This window comes from Aedes albopictus, chromosome 2 (assembly GCF_035046485.1).
Source record: "Aedes albopictus strain Foshan chromosome 2, AalbF5, whole genome shotgun sequence".
In the NCBI taxonomy this organism is placed as follows: Eukaryota; Metazoa; Arthropoda; class Insecta; order Diptera; family Culicidae; genus Aedes; species Aedes albopictus.
The window spans coordinates 390,271,602-390,292,574 of NC_085137.1; the positions used below are offsets into that span (position 1 = coordinate 390,271,602).

Genomic DNA, 20,973 nt, shown 5'->3' on the forward strand with positions numbered 1-20,973 from the left:
CTACTCCAGAAGAAACTTATGGAATAACTTCACTAAAATATCCAAGAAACCTTAGGAAAATTACAAGAAAAAGTTTTAGGAGAAATCCCAAAACCATTCTAGAAGAAATACTTAAAATTTGGATAAGCAATTTCAAGAGAAGCAACTCCAGAAGAAATTTTAGGAGAAAATCCAGCAAACATTTTTGGAGCTGATCAGAAGAAATTCTTATGAAAGTTGCATGAGAAATTCCTGAAGTGGCTTCAACGAATTTTAGGGACGACTCCGAAATTGTTTGTTTAAGTTATAAATTTTGAAATTTAAAATTGAAACTCAAACATTTTTTAAACCAATTCTATGAATCTCAAGAAGTAAACGGTTTTTTTTTTCTGGAGAGGACGGTGCCCGCCAACGAAAATTTGCGGGGATATCGGGTTTATGCTTCATTCGACGGCGGATTGAACTAAGCAGACTGTGCGCGAGAGTGGCTGCGTTTGCAAAACTGTCACGCGTTTTCTTTGCCCCAAGTTGTTTTGAAAATGGTCCGCCGAATTGAGGAACGGCTGGTGGCTGGTGACCTTCAGCAAATTTCACCCCGGCAAGTACTTGCAAATTGATCTTCAGTGTTCAGCATATTGCTCTTGACGATTTAGCGGATCACGTAGTGTTGAGAAGGATAATTCACGATTACTGTGAGAGTTTGTCGTACACCCATCGAGGTGCCGGAATTCGTCTTCATTTTCACGTGATTTCCGTGTAATTTTTGGTGATATTGCGGCTGGATATCCGGGAGACGCAAATGGAAGTCAAAAATATCGTCTTGATGGTACTGGAATTCGTATAATTTGGTGCGTCTGTTTCCGTGTATCATTGTGGTGCTCATACGCTGATCAAACGTATCTTTTGAACTTAACCCTTCCACTAACAACACCCATATTTCCCGTGACACCTAGGCCTGAAAGGACGTAGAGGTCTCTACATACCTTTCTTGGGTGTCTAACTTATCTTCCTTCCCCATCTCTCAGCTGTCGCGAGGACGTAGCCAGGACAGCCTTCGTTAGTTCCTCGTTAGCATTAGTTGTTAGTGCTAATGCTAATGCTCCGTTCGACGGCGGAAGACCCACATAACCGACGACAGAGAAATGGAGAAAGATACATAAATGAGTGAGGTCGTATCATGTTATTATTTTATTGCTAAATTTAAATTAAGCTCATTGGAACATAAAGTACATATAATATTACACCCGTTGACAAAATAATATTACCTGTGTTGACAATACACATGGATTCACATTCCCTTTTGGCCCTCCGAACAACGAAATTGGGTATTACTTACACAGTCCTTGAACTTGCTATTAAGATGTACCGTACAATATGGCAAGTCCTGCACTGGTGGTGGCTTTACAGCACATCACAACGATCATCATCTTATTCTTCAGAGATTTTTGCAGACCGACCTACTGATACCTGGGATTTCTTCAGAAATCGTTAATGGGATTCATCTAGAAACTTCCTGCGGGATTCATGCAGTAATTTCGAAAAAAAAAATTCTGGAGGATTAGGAAAATCTAAGAAAATTCCAGTATAAACTTCCGAAAATTTTCCAGAAGCAACTGCCGGAATTTCAGAAGGAATCCCCGAAGAAGTTTTTTGAGGAATAGTGGAAGGGGTTGATGAAGTCATTTGAGAAGGAGTTCCCGGAAAAATCACCGAAGAAGTACCAGGACGAAGTTTGGAAGAGCTCCTGAAGAATTACTGGAAGGAGTTACTGGAGGAACCCCAGAAGATATTCTACGAGGAATTCCGAGAAAGCTCTTGGAGGAATTCTGGAAGTATGTCCCGAATGAATTCCAGAAAAAAATCCCGGAGAAATGTTGGATGTAATTCCTGGAGTAATCCCGAAAGAATTAGGGAACCTGGGTGATATTCTTGGAGATACCCAAGAGGGAATTTTGTGTGTAATCTCATTAGAAAATCATTGAGGAATTTTAAAAACAGCTCCTGGAGAAATCAATGAATTAATGAAGCAATCGCGGGAGAAGTTCCTGGATCTCGGAAAGAGATTCTGGATGAATCCTAGAAAGAAAACTTGGAAAAATAATCCCAGAATGAGCTCCTTGAGGAAACACAGAAGAAACTTGTTGAGGAATCTCAGCATGAACTCCAGGAACAATTCCAGAAAGAACTTCTAAAAATATTTCATAAGGAACTCATTGAGAAATCTCGAAAAGAATTCCTCAAGGATTCTCAAAAAGAATTAAAGGTGGAATCTCAGAAAATTCGAAAGCAATTTTGCAGGAAGCCTTTGAAAGACCTCTTGGAAGAGTAACAAGAGGAATCCTTGACACAAACATTCCCACATTCCCAATTTCTACTCTAACCTGTCTTTTACCTTCCCTTACTTCTTCTGGAACCCTCTGCTACCACCTTCCACAAACTTCACCATTACGTCGCACCTTCCTTCAGAGTGGCTACGATGACGGCATTTAGCTATCGTTGGCCGGATCTCTGGCACCTTTAGTGTAGCGATGGCGATTATCGGGCCCATTATTGTTCCTTCAAGGGCGTTTGGATTGGTGTACGCCGAGACTTGTCGATAATTTCCAACGAAAGAGGGGGAGAGTGTCATTCATCATTCAAAACCGAAGTTCTGCCCGGATGAATTGCGGAGCTCCCCTTTCCTTCTCCGCAATTCATCCGGTATTCACAGCATATGGTGCTAGTACAAAAAGTCTAACTATCCACACAATAATCTTTACTTAATCTTTTCAGTTGGTGGTTTCAACACGAGTCTGAAGCATCATGGAGTGCAAAATGAGTCACTGGCCTTCAGCGCTCGGGCAGTGACCCGTGATAACGAGACAATGTTCGTGTGTAAAGCCTGCGCACTTTAGAATCGGGACGCTTTCTACCGGCTGCAGATCAAAAACGGTTTAACCTAGAAAAAAATGTTGTAAGAAGCAAATGAAGCTTATTTATTGTTTTTTGTAGGAAAAATATGAAAAAATCAGTTTTTATTTCTTCAAGATAAAATTTTGACCTGATTGTGAAATTCATGCCATTTCATTCTGCACAAACCAATGATCGTCAATATTTTCAAATTTCACAGCTTACGGGCTGATATTTCCACAAGAAACAAAATTATACTCATCAAACATATGCTCAAAACAAGTTACGACATTAAACTCTTGACAAATATGGTTCACAAGACCATAATAAACTTATAGCCTTATTGTCCATTCACGCTATATTCAAAACATAATTTTACTCAAACTAATTTTTTATGAAACAATATTTCCTGAGATTGTTTTTTGGATCTACAATTCCCCAATTCAAGTGGCCCAACTTAATTCATATCGAAACCTGGATTATTTTTGGAATTATTAGCAGTTTTCCCTCACAGTAGTATTAACAGTCATAAGGCTAACTTCTCATAATAAGCCTAAAATAAGATAGTTTTCATGGATAAAACACTGAAAACCATGTAGATTGTGGAACTATAGATGTGATTCCATGATCACAAATAAAAAACTTCTGAGTAGATTCAGTTTTATTTAAAAAAAAATCGTTAGATATTTCACGCCATCAAAACACATCCAATGAATTTCGTCAGCAATAGTCCATACAGCTTTCGAGCCACGATTATTTATATTGTTCTGCAGCAAATCATTGGTTTCTTGTATACCAATACTATTCGTATAGTATCCTTCCCGTATGCGTATTTGCCGAACTAAAGCTTATGCGAAAACAACTTTTTTGACTTTAAATATCTATGCAAGTCTTTGATTTTCCATAAAACCCTTCAAAGGCTTACCATAGCTATATTGGAAATTTTAAAACACTCATGGAATATTTTACCTCCCTTAATCAACAATCATAACACCAAGAACTATTCTATACTGCGAAATTGGTGGGTTTGATAATTATATATTTCTACACAAATTTTGAATCTGACAATGATTGGTTTTTGCTCAATGTGTGCAGAAAAAACTGGCACTATTTAAGAATTGAGATCAATAGTTCATCTAAAAATATAAAAACAGCAAATTTTATATTTTTCCTACAAACTACAATAGATAAGCTTCAATTGCTTCTAACAACACTTTTTTCCAAGTGACACCGTTTTTGAGCGGCAGCCGGTAGAAAGCGTCCCGATTCTAAAGTGCGCAGGCTTTACCCGTTAATCAGTTCGTCATCCTTCCGTCTTGGTGGATCTACCGTATCGCCACCCCTCTCAGGTGGCGCAGTATGGTAGACTATATGCTACTCTCGCCTGACAACTAACTGACGGAACAAACTGCACAACACATACGAACACTATCTGCACTTTTTCGCACAAAATCTCAAAAACCTTCCACACTTATGGTGATACGAGACGCCGTGTTAGTTTTCCTATCTTCCCTCTCTTACTAACAATTTGCCTCGCGGTTTTGAAGATGGTGATCTCGATTTCTATCGCACAGAAGAGACTGAAAAACAATCAACATATTCACTGCAAGTGAGCATACGCAATGATAAGTTTTTGTTCCATAATATGAAGTAGAATCTGAGACTACCATCTTAGTAGCAACAGAACAATGGCGGGTATTTCCTCGATCATGCCGTTCGCCCTTAACTGCGAACACTTACACACTTTCTACGTTTTGTCCTTTCGACGACTTGTCCCTTCGACGACTTGTCCTTTCGACATTTTGGCATTCGAAGTTTTGTCACCCATTCCATTTTAACATAACGCACCATGCGTGTTGTAAAATGTGTGAGCAAGATAAAGACAGAACATGTCATCTTTATCAACCTTGTTTTCGACTTTTCTTGCTTATGCTCCTTTCTGACAAAATAACCCGATAATTGTCAGTTATTGTTAGTTTAGGTATTCGTGGTGCAATGCAAAATAGGTATATTGCATAAGATGGGAATAAATTGTTTAAATATAAAATGTATCTATTGTGATCTTTATTTCAATTGAATTTTATTTATTTCAACTTCAACTACAACTAAAAAAATAACGGGGCCGGATCACAACGTCGCGTTTTTTTTGCGAAACAACGCCCAAAAGTATAGGTGCGTAATAATATCCTACGTGGCTTCTTTCCTTGGACTTCGTGGCATACTTGCATGTTTGGAGGTTATGCCCCGAAAAAATGCGCCATAAAGCCCTGGGACATTATGGCCTCGGACCATCCATAAATAACAAATTACAAAAAAATAATAATTTCTGTTTTTTTTTTTCAGAGATTTTGGCCAAGGTTTTCTTGAGAAATTTCTAATGGGATTCCACCAGAAACTTGTTTTGGCCTACCTCCAGGAATTCCAGCAGGGATTCCCCAGGCAATACTTCCTGCGGTTCCTCCAGCAATTCATCCTAGGACTAGGACTCCTCCAGCAGTTCTAGCTGGTGTACCTTCTTGAAATCTTCTAGAGATTCCTCCTGGCATTCTTGCTGGGATTCCTCGGGCACCCCCCAGTAACAATGAATGCTGAACAGTGAGAGTATTAGCTGAACATTGGCTAGTTAATGGTGTCAGTGGCTGAATACAATCACAGCTGAATATTGGTCTGAAGTATTGCTTGTTCAACCTCTTAAGTCAGCAATACATAGATAGCTGAATATCAAGTTGAATATAATATTATTCATGCCTGTAACCAGCTTTGATACGTACACCAATATGCAGAATTAATCAACTATTGTTCAACTTTAATCACATAATTGTTGACAGCTGACCCAAACAGTGTTTTCACAGAGTACACATAGCTTCTTCAGCCTTAATACAGCTTTAGTTCAACATAAGTTCTTGATTATTATAACAAGCATTGCTCTCGTTTTCGAGGATATGTATACATTTGTGTGTGGTGTAGGTGATAAGGTGGGTGACTATAATTTAGGAGTTCCGAGTTCAATTCCCAATTTTCCAATATATTAATTTATACATTCCAAAGCATCTCTTCTGGAAATGGAAAGCAACAAATGGTGAAAATAAGTTTAATTGTTTGCTGACTAAGTGCATATTAAGTCTTAAATCAGCCTATCAATGAACCTCAAACCAGCTTAAGGTTGGATAAAATCACCAAAATTAGATGTTTAGGGACTGAATAAAGGATTGTACATCTTGTGCTCAGCTCTTATTCAAATGAAGGCTGCTTTAAATGGTTGGATAAACGATTTTCAGCATCAAATTGTTACCAGAGAAATATCTAGAGTAATCTGATAACACTTCTAGAGGAATTCCTGGACGAGTCTTTAGAAAAATCCCTGGAAGAATCACCAAAGGTATTTGGTGATCCTAGGAAGACTGCCCGGAAGAATCCCAGCAAAAACGCCAGGAGAAATCTCTAGAGGAATTCCTGCAGGTATCACGGTAAGATTTTTTCTGGAGAAGCCCTCGGAAGCATTCCTGAAAGAATACCAGCAGGAATAGCTCGTGGAATCATAGCTGGAGCTACTGGATGAAGGTCAAGGGGACTTCGTGGAGGAATCACATGAGCAATTCCAGGATAAAATTGCTGGAGAAATTTCCGAATGAAACACCGAAGGAACTTTTGGAAGAATCCTAGAAAAAATGCCTGTGATAATAGCAAGAGTTTTTGAAGGAATCCCAGGAAAAATTCTTGGAAGAGTTCCGGGAGGTATTACAGTAAGAATTTCTGGAGGAGTCCTAGGAGGCATTTCTGGAAGAACCACATCAGGAATTGCTTGAGAAATCCTGGAGGAATCCCATGAGAAATTTATGGGAGAATCCTTATGTTATCGTGTTATGAGAGAAAAATAAGAATTTCTGGAGGAGTCCTAGAAAGAATAGTTTGAAGAACCGTGGGAAGATGTGCTTGAGGAATCCATGCTGGAATTTCTGGAGGAAGCTCACGAGGAGCTCCTGAAGGAATCTCATTGAAAATAAACGATGCAAGGTATGGATAAAATCTCTGAAAGAATTCCTTGAATATTTTAGGAGGAATACCGTTGGAACTTCTGGAAAAATGCCTGGAATATTTCCATGAGCAATCCCAGCAAAAATTCCTCAAGAAATCCCACGAGAAATCTCTAGATAAATCCCTAGAAGAACTCCTGAAGGTATAACAGTTTCTGCAGAATTTCTGGAGGAGTTCTAGGAGGAATCGCTGGTATTGTTTGAGGGATCTCAGCTGGAATTCCTGGATAAAATCTCTGAAGATGTTTGCATTTCTGGAGGTTTCTGGAGAAGCCCTAATAGAAATTGCTTAAGAAAACCTAGCTGGATTTCATAGAGGAAGGCCAATAGGATTTCCTGGAGAAATCCCATGAGAAATTTCTGGAAAAATACCCTGGATAAAATCTCAGGTGATAGTCCTGGATAAATCCTTGAATAAATTCCTCTAAAAATCCCAGGAAGATTGCCCGGAAGAAACCCAGCTAGAATGCTTCGAGAAATCTCTAGGATTCCCTAGTAGAACTCCTGAAGGTACCACAGTTAAAACTTCTTATGGAGTTCTAGGAGAAATTGCGGAAAGAACCGCAGTAGCAATTTTTTGAGGAATCCCAGCTGGAATTCTCGGAGGAAGGCCAACAGGAGATTTTGGTGTAATCCCATGAGGAATTTTAGGAAGAATCCCTGGATAAAATCTCTGGAAGAATTCCTGGAAGAATCATCGGAGGAACTTCTGGAAGGATCCCAGAAAGATTGTCTTGAATAACCCCACCAGGAATTCCTGAAGGAATCGCAATAGAATTTTCTTAAGGAATCCCTAGAAGAATTCTGAGAAGTTTCATAGTAAGAATATCTGGAGGAATTCTAGGAGGAATTTTTGAAGGAATGTCTGCATAAATTTCTAGTATAATCCCTTTAGAAATGCCTGGAGGAATGCCAAAAGAAGTTCACCGAAGAAATATCGGGAGGAATCCATAAAGAAATACTTAGAGAAATCCCTGGAAGAATCGATATATTAGAGGAGTGAATGAATCGCAGCAGTAAATATTTCGAATAAACGCAAAAACAGCTCAGAATGGCGTGTCTTAAAAAACCATAAAATTTGAGGTATCGCTTGACAATATTTTCTTACATTCGAAAAATGGATCCCGGAACCACCGGATCGGGTTTCCGGGAAATCCGTATATCGGGTCCAAAATGGTCAGAAGTATTTCAGACAACGTAAAACTAGCACAGAATGGTGTATTTCAAAAACCGCGATGTTTAAAAATCAGCATGATAGACAGTATTGAACCATTTTCAAAACATGGCCCCGGAACTGGATTCCGGAAAATCGGTAAACCCAAATGGCCAAATGTTATCTAAGTGACCAATCATGGTGATAATACATATGCTATAACTTTTAAAATCATGAAGTTTGATATGTCGCATAATGGTGTTTATTCAGCTCCGAAAAATGGACCCCGGAACCACCGGAACCGATTGTCGTGAAACTCGCATATCGATTCCAAAATGGCCAAAAGTATTTCGCTTAACACCAAAGCAGATCAGAATGGTATATCATGAAAAATTACGAAATTTGAGGTGCCGCATGAAGGTATTGAATCATATTCAAAAATTGGCCCCGGCGGTACCCAAAAACATCCGCAAAACTGGTTCCAAGGCACTTAGTGATCGGGATGGACATATTTTGACATATTTTTGTATCATTCTAGTTCACATGGGTCTGAAAACTTAATGAAAATTAACGAAACTTATCGAAAACTCACTTTTTTCCAATATGGCCAATTCCAATGACCCATTTTTATTCCGGAATAACTCCGGAACCAGGTGGACAGTCCAAGGATCTAAGAAAGATATGCGCTTTTTGTGTCAAAATTTGGTTGAAAAAAAAACAAAAAAAATTATATTGAAAAGAGTGTTTTTTCGCACTCTCATTAGGGTAACGGAAGGGTTAACGAAAATGAGTTGGATCAAACTTAATTTCTGCTATAAACCGGCTATACTGTTTGTTTTGCCGGGGCCCGTAGCGTAGTGGCTACACGTTCACCTCATAAGTGGATGGTCATGGGTTCGATACCAGCCCCGGCACTTGCAATTTTTCGTCAGTTGCTCTTTCGTGGGAGTTCTTTCGAAAATCCCTTTTGGAGTGAAATTAAAGAAACATATCGCATACCTCGATCGTTTACGACGGCGGGCCATCCAATTCGCACGTCGTCGTCACTTGATGATGATTACGGTGGGAACCGTTGCATAAGTTTCCGATCTTGCTTCTTTTCACTTGAAAAAGTGCAAACAACAATCCTCAAAGCGGAAAGGAACCGCTCGCTCATCCTCACGTGCAAGGCGTGAAAAACTCCAGCCTAGGCGAATGGCATGGGGCAGAACGTGAAAATGGAAACTCGCAAAATGTAGGTTAATGACCCTTTTTTGTGTTCGCTGGCGCTACAGCGCCGCGCCAATCGTCCTCGTTTTCCTCGCGTCGTTCGTTGGATGGCTTCCCGCGGTTCAACTCCTCGTGAGTTTTCCGTCTTTCCAATCGATTTTTGTTTTCAGGTTGCAACTTTTGCCGCTTACGAATCGTTCCTAGGTAGTATGCAGTCGATGCAGTCGGAGAGGTCAGGTATCAACCCACTCGGTCTACTGGTTGGAGGAGTCGTACAGATAGATCACCGACCAGCTTAAACCAATACCCAGTGAACTGGAACAGTAGGAGGAATGGGCGGCGCCGGGAAGCAATGTTGATTAAGATTAATGGGATCACTTGATGGTTGTTGCTCGAAACTTTTGCCGGTTTTTGCAAGCTCGTTCGCTCGCCGAGAGTCGTAAATTGTGCAATTCTCACGCTCGTTTGCGAAGTACTTTTTGATGTTGTGTGTGGTGCATCCGCCGTTTTCTTGGAATGCGGTGGTGATGCGGTAGAACAACAACGGCAAGGAGGAGATCATTCGAAGCGCCACTTTTCGATACATACAGATTTAGTGTCGTTTCTTGTTCCAGTGACTACGCCATGCTTCATGCTGCAGATGAACCATTAATCAGTGGGTTGTTTATTGATACTTATACTCTTGGATGGGACACTTGTGATGGAATACCGGTGCTTTCGATGAGGTGGGCAGAGGGGTGCACTAAGCTTTGACAAGAGAGTTTTACAAACTTGTATTACTATTTGGTGATAAATGCGTATGGCGACAAGACTCAAAATAGCTCTGGTCCTCACAAGTTCCTACCTCATACTCCTACGAGTCAATCGATGATAAAGACCGCCAGCTAAGAGTTGTGTGCTTAGCTGGTAGTGCAGCCTCTGCACTTTTGTCTTTCTGACTTCAGCTAGATTGAGGAGTTACGTCCCGAGCGTCTGTTCACCAAGGAGGTGCGGCTCAAACAGTGTTTGTTCTGGTATCCAGCGGCTGAGCATTAAATGCAGTATCGCGTCAGCAATACCTAAGGAGGCAGCCCCTTCAGCTCGATGTAGGCAGCGTGGTCCCGGTAAGGTAGCCTGCTGAAAACTTTCAAACACGGCAACAGATTCAGCAACGAATTAAGGACAACGATTGGAAAGTCGGATCTTCGAACGTGAGAACTTTGAATGAACCCACAAATGTTGGACTCCTGGCTCGTGAACTGCAGAATGTTGGCATTAATGTGACAGCTATCCAGGTGATTTTTTCCTCATCTGTAGAGCCTTTTAACCACTGCGTTCATTATTTAGGAATATTGTGGTATGACCCATATTTAGTTTGGTGCAAATCGATTATCCTGTTCTGTCGCAAATGAGCTGTGATAGACATTGGTTAATAAAGCACTCGATCCCAACTAGGCACAACTCGTTTTATAAATTTTATTACCCTATTGGGATTACTTCACCAAACTTCCAAGGGCTCTAATAACCCATTTCCAAATATTGACAGCCTTAATGTAAATGTTCAGCGGTTTCATTTTCACGACACTAAGATGATTGGATTTTTCCAACCTTGTATAGATGGTACCTACTGGGCCAGTGACCGGTCATCAGGCCTGTTATTACCCTCAGGTCTCTCTTGTTTAAACTTAGTATGGTCCTGGCTTTTGCTGCACTAGGTCTTATAATCTTTTTGCTTGCCTGAATGTATCCGTGGCATTACAAATGGATTCTACCATAGACATTTCCCATATTTTTAGTTTCGTCCTAAGAGTACACTCAGGAACGCCACAGAATGGTTCAGGGCCTACGAAGCTCGATGCTGCAACCTGTCTGGATAGATTGTCGGCGTTTTCATTTCCCTGAATTCCACATTGGCCGGGCACCCAGTATAATGTTACTTTGTTCCTACTGGCCAACTGCTTCAGAGAAAGAATGCATTACCACACTAGCTTGACCTGGCACGCGAATGCCCTTAGCGCGTTTAGAGCAGCTTGACTGTCTGAGAAGATGCAGATTTTTGCAAATCTGTAATTTCTCCTCAGGCAAGTACTAGCACACTCCAATATGGCTTGAATCTCTGCTTGAAACACAGTGGGACTACATGCCATTGGTATAGCTTTACTTATACGTGGGACAAAAAAAAACAGGAGATACGGTGGCCCAAAACTGGAAAACGAGAGTTCCGAGCGGTGGATCCCATCGCCAACACTCCAATCAAGTACCACATCTACCATAGCGGCGGCGATAAGGTAGGTGGAGTTGGCTTCATAGTGATCTGGTAGCAGATTAAACGAGTTATTCGGTGGAAGCCGATAAACGACCAAATCTGTGTGACAACAACGAACGATATGAATGACAAAAAACGGCAGCACGAAGAGAGTATGATTGCTAAAGCGCAGGTAAGTATGGAATGGAACGATATGCGGAGGTTTTATGCAACTACTGTCAATGGAGAAGGGAATTTGCTGATGGACAAAACCATGATGGCTGGCAGGTGGAAGGAGTACTTTAAAGATGTGCTGAATGGTAACAGTGAAGGAGCATCCAAGAACAGGACTAACATAATGGATGACGATCAAGCAGTGGGACCACGAACACTGGATGTGGTTAAGAAGACCTCTAAGGAGCTGATAAACTGCAAGGCTGCTGGGAAGGACGAGATCCCGGTCGAAGTTTTGAAGCACGGAAGCGAGCAGCAACATCAATCAATCCACTAAATAATTGTAAATATTTCGGAGAGTGAAGAATTGCCCATCAGCTGATTGGATTTCGTCATATCCCAGCCAACACATGATCGCATATACTGTTGAATAGGATGCTAAAGTGGAGGCGATATGCGTACACTTTACACGCGGTGAAATGGAAGCATGTACGCATATAGCAACCACTTTAGCATCCAATTCCAAGCTTTCTATTTGGTGAAAACATTTGCGAAATGATGCGATTCACTTTTGACAACGAATACGTTTTCACCCTACCTCGCTTTATCAAACCAACCTCCCGCACGAATAGCACACGAATAGACTCGACGCTGATCAGCATTGTTGGCTGCTCCTTTTCGCCGTTGAGCTATTGCGTTCCAGCCAAGCCTGTCTTTTCATCGCTGTCGATGCTTTTCGATCAGCTTATCGCGAAGCATCGTTGGCTGCAAATGTTATTGGTGTGGTGTCGGTACATGCGAATGTTGCTTCTGTGTGCGTGTCGAGCGTTCGTGCTGTAGCTTCTAAAACCAACCCATTTGGTGTTGATCGGCTGATCGGGTGACCATGTGGCGTCAGTGACAGATGTGTGCAAAATCGTCTGTGAGTTGAATCATGTTCGTTTTGCCACCTCTTTGCCGCTGGTCATCGCTGAGCAGTGCACAGTTCAATCGCAAGCGATAAAAATACAATTGATAAGTTGATTGAGCATTCGTGAGGTGATAATTTGCATCATTGTCCAATTCCACATCATTTGCGACTTCTTATTGGCTGGGATGCCCAATCTGCAAGAAAGGGACAATTCTCGGTGGGAAACGAGAAAAAGGAGTGTGGCGCCGACGCATGAATCACAAGTAGTAACAAGTGTACAAAGATGCGAATATTGTGAAACGTATAAAATCTTGCATGGATTGCTTCCATGTATTTCTCCAGAAAAGCTTTTCTGATTCCTTCCCAAATTCTTTGAGAAGCATTCATTTTAAAACCTTGCGTGTCATATTTTTGAAAAATCGTCAAGACATCCTCTAGGTATTTTTTTCAGAAATTCTCCAGCGATTCCTTCGAAAAATCTTTTCGGGGATGTGCAAGAAATTCTGCCAGGTATGCCTTCGGAGATTTCTCTGAGAAATCCTTCAGGAATACTTCCATAGATTCCTATAGAAAAAAAAAAGTATTCTTTAGAATTTTCTCAAACATTTTATAGAGATTACCTCAGAAATTAATGTAAGTACTTTTCCTAAAACCTTCCCAAGATTGCTTCCGATATTGCTCCATAGATTTTAAAGAAAAAGTTCCTTTCAGGCAGTCTTCCATGGATTTCTTTTTAAAGTTCTGTGGAACGTCTTCCATGAATTGCTTTAAAATTTCCTATAGAATTTCCTTCGGTATTTTCTTTAGAGCATCCTCCAGAATTTTTTCCTAGAATGCTTTTAGGAAAGCTTCTATGGGTTTCCTTAAAATATCCTCCATGGATTTTTTCGTCAGAAACCCGTACGAAAACTGTTTCAGGAAATAATCTATGGATACCTCCAAAAATGCTTTTAGCAATTCCTTAGGAAAATCAGAAATTATTATGGATATTCCTTCAGATATTCATCCAGGGGTTGCCTCAGATAATTCCCTGGAGATGCCTTAAAAATTCCTAAAGCGATTCCTCCATCAATTGTCCAAGCATTTCAAGTTCAAAAAAATCTTCGATGGATTTCTTCCAAAATAAATCCATGGCCATGGCTTCCTTCAGAAATAACTCCTGAAATTCTGTCATAAAATCTTCCAAGGTTTCATTCAGACACTCCTCCAGTGTTTTTTTATTCAGAAATTCTTCCAGGGATTTAGATATTCCGTGATGAATTTCTCTAAGAATTCTTTTAGGTAAATTTATATGTTTTTTTTTTTTCTGAAACTCCACAAGGAATTAATTCTTAAAATTTCTAATAGGAATCCCTCGTTTAAGAAATTCATAGAAGTCCTATGGAAAGCCTTTCAAAGATTCTTTCATAAGCTATTCCAGTGGTTTCTTAAGAAAATTTTCCAGAGATTCATTCAAAAATCCGTTCAGGTATTTCTTCAATACCCAAATTAACCAGAGATGTTCAGGAATCACTCCAGGGATTACTTAAAAAAAACCCGCATGAATGTGTCCAGAAATTACTTCAGAAATTCATCCAGAAAATCCTGCATGAATTTCTTCACAGATCAATGATCATTACTTTCAGTGAATCAGGCAGAACTTCCTCCATAGATTCCTACTGGAGTTTATACGGAGATTCCTTCAGGATTTTCTCCAGATATTCCTCCATGTATTTCCCCAGGGATTTATCCGGGATTTCTTCTTAGGTTTATTCTAAGAATATCCCCACAGATTCGTTGAGAAATTCATTCAAAAACATTTTCTAGGAATTTTTACGGAAATTCCTATAGAAATATTTCAAGATTTTTTTTTTCGGAATCTTTACCGACGTTCATCTATGCGTTCCACCAGACAATCCTACAGCATTTTTTTTAGGAATCCGTCAACAGATTTCTCCTCGAATACTTTCAGAAAATCCTCCAAAAAATTTAATATAACGGATTTTTCCAGGAATTTTTGTTTAAATTCATCATTTTTTTAGGTATTCCACCAATAATTTCCCGAGAAGCTCTCCAGGTATTTCTTCGGAAAGTTTTTAAGAAATTTCTCCTGCAATATCTTCAAGAATTTTCCTGGGATTTCTTCAAATATTCCTCCAGAGATTTATTTAAAAGTACTTCCTTATATATATTCTTCAGAAATTGCCTGAGGAGATTCTTCAGAAATTGCTTGAGGAGTTCTTTTAGAAATTCCTACTGGGATTCTTTCTGAAATTCCTTTGAGAAAATATTTTTATCTCCAGAGACTTCCTCATGGGATTTTTTCAGGAACTTCAGCAAGGGATTTCTTCAAAAGCTCTTCCATGCAGTTTGCCAGAAATTCATATGAAAATTTTATCACAAATTCTACAGGAATTTCTTCGGAAATGATTCCCAGGAATTCTCCAAGAATACTATAAAAATTCCATCAGTGATTGCTGCAGAAATTCCTAGAATGTTTTTTTTAGAAATTTCTCCTGCAATTCCATCAGAATTATATCGTGGAATGTCTCTGCAGAGTTCTTTCATATATTTTTCCTGAGATTTTTCAAAAAATCTTCCAAAAACTGCACAAAAAATACTGAACATTTTTTTAAAGAATTTTCAAAAAAATCCCTACAGGATTGTTTCAAGAAATCCCTTAAAAATTCTGGAGATACCTTTGTGACCTCCTAGTAGAATTTCTTTAAAATTTTCCAGAGGATTTCCTGGACAACACTTGGTGAATTGGGGTTTTCAGACACTTGGTCTCGCGGTGCAGTTTTTGGAAATGAGTTGCTGGGTGGTGCATTTATTCAAAAATGTGGAAAGATAAAATTTGAAATTTGGTAAAAAATGTTAATGTGTTTTGCAGCGTCATTTCGATATATTCAGCACTCTGATGTGATTTTGCTTCTGACTTGCAATTCTTATAGTGTTATGGACATGATTCTTTGCGAATCTGGTTTCTGGCAAAACCTGTGCCTGCTTAATTGCAAATTTTCAAAAAGTTCTTAGAAAAATCTCCAGCCAGTAATCTGGCTATTTTTCTGCACTCAATTTGAACATACACATTTATCTCAGATTCCATGGAGCATGTAAGATGTGACAAATAATCCCTCTAAAAATTTAAGTGGTTGGTAGTTAATTGTTTGAATTATTTCGGAATCTGGAAAACATTACAAAGTTTTTATTGGATTTTTAGTATCAGGGATATCGTTGCCTTGCTCCCATTTTCTTGAAGGTTACAATACTTATATAACAATGCCATCAGTCAATCACGTGATTAGTCAATTTAATAATTATTTTCAATTAAACTTGTAGCATCTTCACAACTAAAGAGAACTGTCGCGGTGCACTTGTCAAGGCTGTGCGGCGCACCAAATGCACCGCGGTGCACGATCTGAAAATTCCTAAATTTCTAGTTCAATGCCTAGGATAATACCTAGGAGATTACGATTACGAAAGGGTATCTTTTAATGCTCAGAAAAAAAAAAATCATGAGATACTCCTTGAGAAACTCTGCAGGAAATTCCAGGGAGAAAAAGCTTGAGAAAATTTTTTTGAGGGATTCCAGGGAAATGCGTAGAGAAATTTTTGTAATTTCTAAAGAAATCTCCATAAAGTGCCTTGCAAAAATTGCAGGCAAAGATACTGGTGGAGTTCTTGAAGAAATCCCTAAATAAATTTCTGAGGGATTACTGGAGGATTTTCTGAAGGAAGAACTCCTGGAGATTCTTATAAAGGAGTTCTCAGAAAAAAAAAAATCTTATTCAATTTCAGAAGGGATTTCTACACAAAAATCTCTTAACTACTACCTGGAGAATTTTCCGAAGGAATTCCAGCAAGAAACCCAAGAAAATTATTATGGAAGAATTTTTTGTAGAACCACTGAAAAGATTAACAAAAAAATAATTTTTGACGGAACTTCCAGAAGAATCTTTTGCAAATGTTGTATAAGAACTTCCAAATAAATGCCCGACAAAATCTCTGAATAAATACTAGCAATAGCTGAAGGAACATCTAGAGAAAAGCGATAATTTCTGAAAAAGTTCCAAGAAAAATTTTTGAATTTCTAATGGAAAGCCCTAGACTAGAGGAACATCTGAAAGAATCTCCGAATCGTTGTGAAAAAAAATCTCCTGGAATTACTTTTGAAGAAATGTTTGGAGAAACTCCTGAAAAAGTACTAGATAAATTTCTTGAAAAATTTCTGGAAGGAGAAATCCCACAGAAAAACTCCATAAAAACATTCTGACAATATTTCTGGACATTCCATTTTTTTGCGGTATTTGGTGATTTTTAATGAAATAATCCTAATGAATTAAACTTTTTTGGATTAGGATACAATAAGGAGGTTATTGTTATACAGGATCTCTAAAATTTTTGTCAAAATATTCATTGGTTACGTATATGGGATACATTATAATTGTTAACAATTTCTAAACAAAAATAAGTTTTCCTCTAATTTCCAGAGCGTTGAAATGAATTCAAGATAATCTTATGGTGATGTTGATTAAAACCAGCAAAAATTAATGACTTCTCCGTGTATTTCATCGGAAGCCATGTTGAGAAAACTCATGAATAATGCTCTCGTGACTAATAAATTCAAAGATTCTCCTATTGCATTATTATCGAAGCGCGTTGTAATTTTCGGAAGTATCTTGCAACATATACCTATACGATAAATTTCGCTTGGCAGTTGCCAACCTTGTTACATTGCGGAATTATTCCCATTTCATGATAGAAACTAATCCCGATTACAATGTTGTATCTTTGATTTTCATAGAGTTTTTTCCCGAGTCAATTTAACTTTTCCTCCAACATAAAAGATGCAGCAGCAACAGAAGCAGTCAATTTTATTAGGGGCTGTTCATAAACCACGTAGAACAAAATTTGTCCATCTCAGACCCCCCCCCTCCCCCCTCGTAGACTTTTGTCCATACAAAAATTTTGAAATTTGTATGGACGTAGACTTTGGCCAGACCCCCTCCCCTCCCCCGAAAAAGTCTACGTGGTTTATGAACGGCCCCTTATCGTTTTATGGTGCTCTCGAAGTGCTCTACAAGGAGATACCAATTCGCCTAGAGGACAACTTGTGAAGTACAACAGGTTTTAAGAAAATCTTATAATCAGTTCTCCAAGACTATTATAGGATGGGCCTCTTTCGTCTTATGGCGGGTTTATGATTGTGTTGACGTAGATATGCAGAGTAATTTGATTGATGTGTAGTTTTAAAGAATAGGAGTTGAAGAATTCTTCAAAAGCATTATAAAATTAATTTTGTTACTTGGGATATGTTCAACGTTATATTTCCAAAGGTATGTGAAAGAAATCAGTCTATGTTCCTTTGCCATTATCAGATTAGTGGCTCTACTATACTATCTAATAGATGCATGCAAGGTTAGTCAGTTGGAAGTAGGGGAACGATGATATTGAAAACTGTTGCATTTTTTAAGGGTCATACTGTAGTAAGAAATGTCTTAAGAAACTCCTGAAGAAGTCCCATGGAAAGTTCCTGAAAAATCAGTGATGGAATCCCTGAAGAAATGTTCAAATAAATGCATGGACAGGGACGCAGAAGGGATACTAAGAGGAATCTTTAAAGGAATTATTGCTAAAATCATTCTTACAAATCCTTCTTCTGTAAACATTCCCCAAAATTTTTGCTAAATCTTGAAAAAATCCCAAATGAACTCTGGCGGTGTCCCTGGAGAATTTTCTATAAATTCTAAAAAGAATTCTTGCTAAACTCATAAAAGAAATTGCAGCAAAAATGTCCCTTCCGCGATAATAACAGGAAAAGTTCGTAGAATAATAGTGCATGGAGATTGGAGGAGGTCTCCCGGAGCAATTCTTAACTAGGCGCAATAGTGAAGTCACCGACGACGGTGGTTTGATGTTTTCGGTCAAATCCTGGAATCGAGTGGCATGTCGGTTTTGTCGGTGGTGAAGTCATCTGCTTGGGGGCGTACCAGAATAGGGGGCGCTGAATTTGAAAAACTTGAGTAACCAGCACTGATTTTTTCATGACAGCATTGTACGTACCTATATCTGATTGAGATGTTTATTGTTATAGTAATACGTACAGGGGACAGACAACATGATCGGGACAGGCAAAATTTTCACTTTTCAAAAAATGATCAACTAGTTGTAACTTCTTGAAAAGTGCAACAAATATTCTCAAATTTTCACTGTGAGTTGATCAGCTACTTGTGTATCAGTGGTCCAAATTTGTAAAAGAGCAGGCTATTCTACAGCGGGTGGCCAAAATGTTTGGAATAGGCATTTTTTTTGTCTCACACAAAAAAGTTCAACACGATGTAACTTTTCATACAAATTTGAGCTTGATTGCTCAATCTTTCGCAAAGTGAGAACCGATCTGGTAAAAAAAAAAACTATTTTTTGAGCAACTAATTGTTGAACTGTCATATCTTGGAAGCCATCTTTTAATAACATGTGAAGCAATAATATATTGTTGATAAACGTTCAAAATTTCATTCAATTCGGTTCACTGGTTTCCGGGATATGACAGTTCATAGATTGGTTATCTAAAAAATGGTGTTTTACGAGAACGGTTCTAGCTTCGCGAAATATTAACCAATCGAGCTCAAATTTGTACCAATGTTGCACATATAATAGGTTGACAATCAGTCAAAATTTGAGAATTTTTGATGCACTCTATGAAAAGTTACATCATGTTGAACTTTTTTGTGAGAGAAAAAAAGTTGCCCATCCCAAACATTTTGGCCAACCCCTGTACATGAAGTTGGAAATATTCTAGAAAAAAGTGAATTATCGGATAGCCAGCTATGAGCTGTAATATCTTCGGATTCAATGAAACGAATGCAATGAAATTTTGATCAATTATAAATAATATAATGAGTTTTGAAAAATATTTGACATATCTTGAAATTATTTATTAAAAAAAGAGTTATAGCGATTTAATTTATTTACGTCTATTGGTCTATTTTTAATATGCATTCCATTCCTTTTTTTAAATTTATTGCCGGCTATTATGTTACTTCCCTTAATAAAAAAACTTGTATGTAAGTCAATTAGAAGGAATTAAAATGAACTATAATTACCATCTCGAATTTTGAAACGATGTTGAAGTTTCGGATAATTTGGTGTTATATTAGAAAAATAATCTAATCGTTATAATTTACTTCCGCGTTAATAATTTAAAGTTCAGTCAAAAGTTTTCGATAGCTCACTATATAAGTCACAAATGATCAAAATTTCATTGCATTCAGTTCATTGAATCCAGAGATATAACAGCTCAAAGTTGGCTATCGGATAATAACACCTTTTCCTAGAATCTTTATAACTTCGTGTAGAATAGCCCGATCTTTTCCAAATTTGGACCACTGATACACAGATAGTTCATCAACTTGCAGTGAAAATTTTATGTTTTTTTGATACACTTCTCAAGAATTTACAGCTATTAGATCGTTTTTTAAGTGAAAATTTTGTCTATCCCCTGTATGATTTAAATTGGTGGTCCAACGGAGTCATATCGCAGAAACTATTTTTTTTTCGAAACCCTATAGCATCAAACTTATCATTTTCACTTCCCATACTTTGTATGAAAAGATTCCCGTATCGCTCCACACCGCCGCAATTTTGCTAATTTACCGTGATTTGTCTTGATTGCAGTAAAATTACACCGCCACACTGCTATATGGCATAGTTACTGACATTCTGTTTGAACGAGCCTCACAGAGTGAACGACGACGTCGAACGCGTCTCTACAACCGCCCTCTCTGAAACGTTATTTCGTTCCGACTTCAGGAAGTGCAAGACGATCGAGGACGACAAACTGTAATACCCTGCACAATTGCATAATTGACTCAATATTGCACCCGACCGGCGGCAGTGGCTGTGTTTCAGTTCTTGGCATGCTTCCGCATAGGCCAGGCCAACCGGCACGACGAGGCGACCATCATCGTTGGGTCCATTTGACTCTGTGTAAGCAAAGCACAGGAAAAAAAAACGTCAACGTTATTCGCCGTCGTCATCATGGTAGACAAGCCATCGACGGAAAGACCGGCATCGTCATCAACAACGGAAACAACGACGACGACGACGAACGTCGTCGTCCTCATCTACGAGGACCAACTACACTTGCAACTCCACACTGGGTCCTGCTCGGTGAATGGAAGTGCAAGAAAAATGGCTAGCATGTCGGCAACAAATGTTGGCAATATGAGAGCCATAAATAGGCCTGCCGCTACTCTGTAGCGGACTACTACTGCTACCAACGCCGTGGTTCAATCGGTGGCAGTATGTCTACCGAATCGCTTAAGAATTTCTTCAAATACTAGCCTGTAACACAGTGAACCGAACTGCTTGGTGGATTATTCTGGGGGACCCCCGTTTGCTTCCTGATTCCGGAATAACT

General features: G+C 38.9%; 2 protein-coding genes across 4 annotated transcripts in view; one reads left to right on the forward strand and one right to left on the reverse strand.

Annotated features, from left to right (window-relative positions):
- LOC134288875 (uncharacterized) overlaps positions 1–20,752 on the forward strand; it is a 42,720-nt gene extending 21,968 nt beyond the window's left edge. The window contains exons 3-6 of the mRNA XM_062854796.1: positions 2,752–2,845; positions 9,169–9,289; positions 9,435–9,501; positions 20,364–20,752. Of these exons, the coding sequence (XP_062710780.1) occupies positions 2,752–2,845; positions 9,169–9,289; positions 9,435–9,501; positions 20,364–20,752 (671 nt within the window). The remainder of the gene's footprint in view (positions 1–2,751; positions 2,846–9,168; positions 9,290–9,434; positions 9,502–20,363) is intronic.
- Positions 1–20,973, reverse strand: part of LOC109404556 (cGMP-inhibited 3',5'-cyclic phosphodiesterase 3B) — a 916,127-nt gene that overhangs the window by 693,672 nt on the left and 201,482 nt on the right. The gene's annotated exons all lie outside the window — the stretch shown is intronic.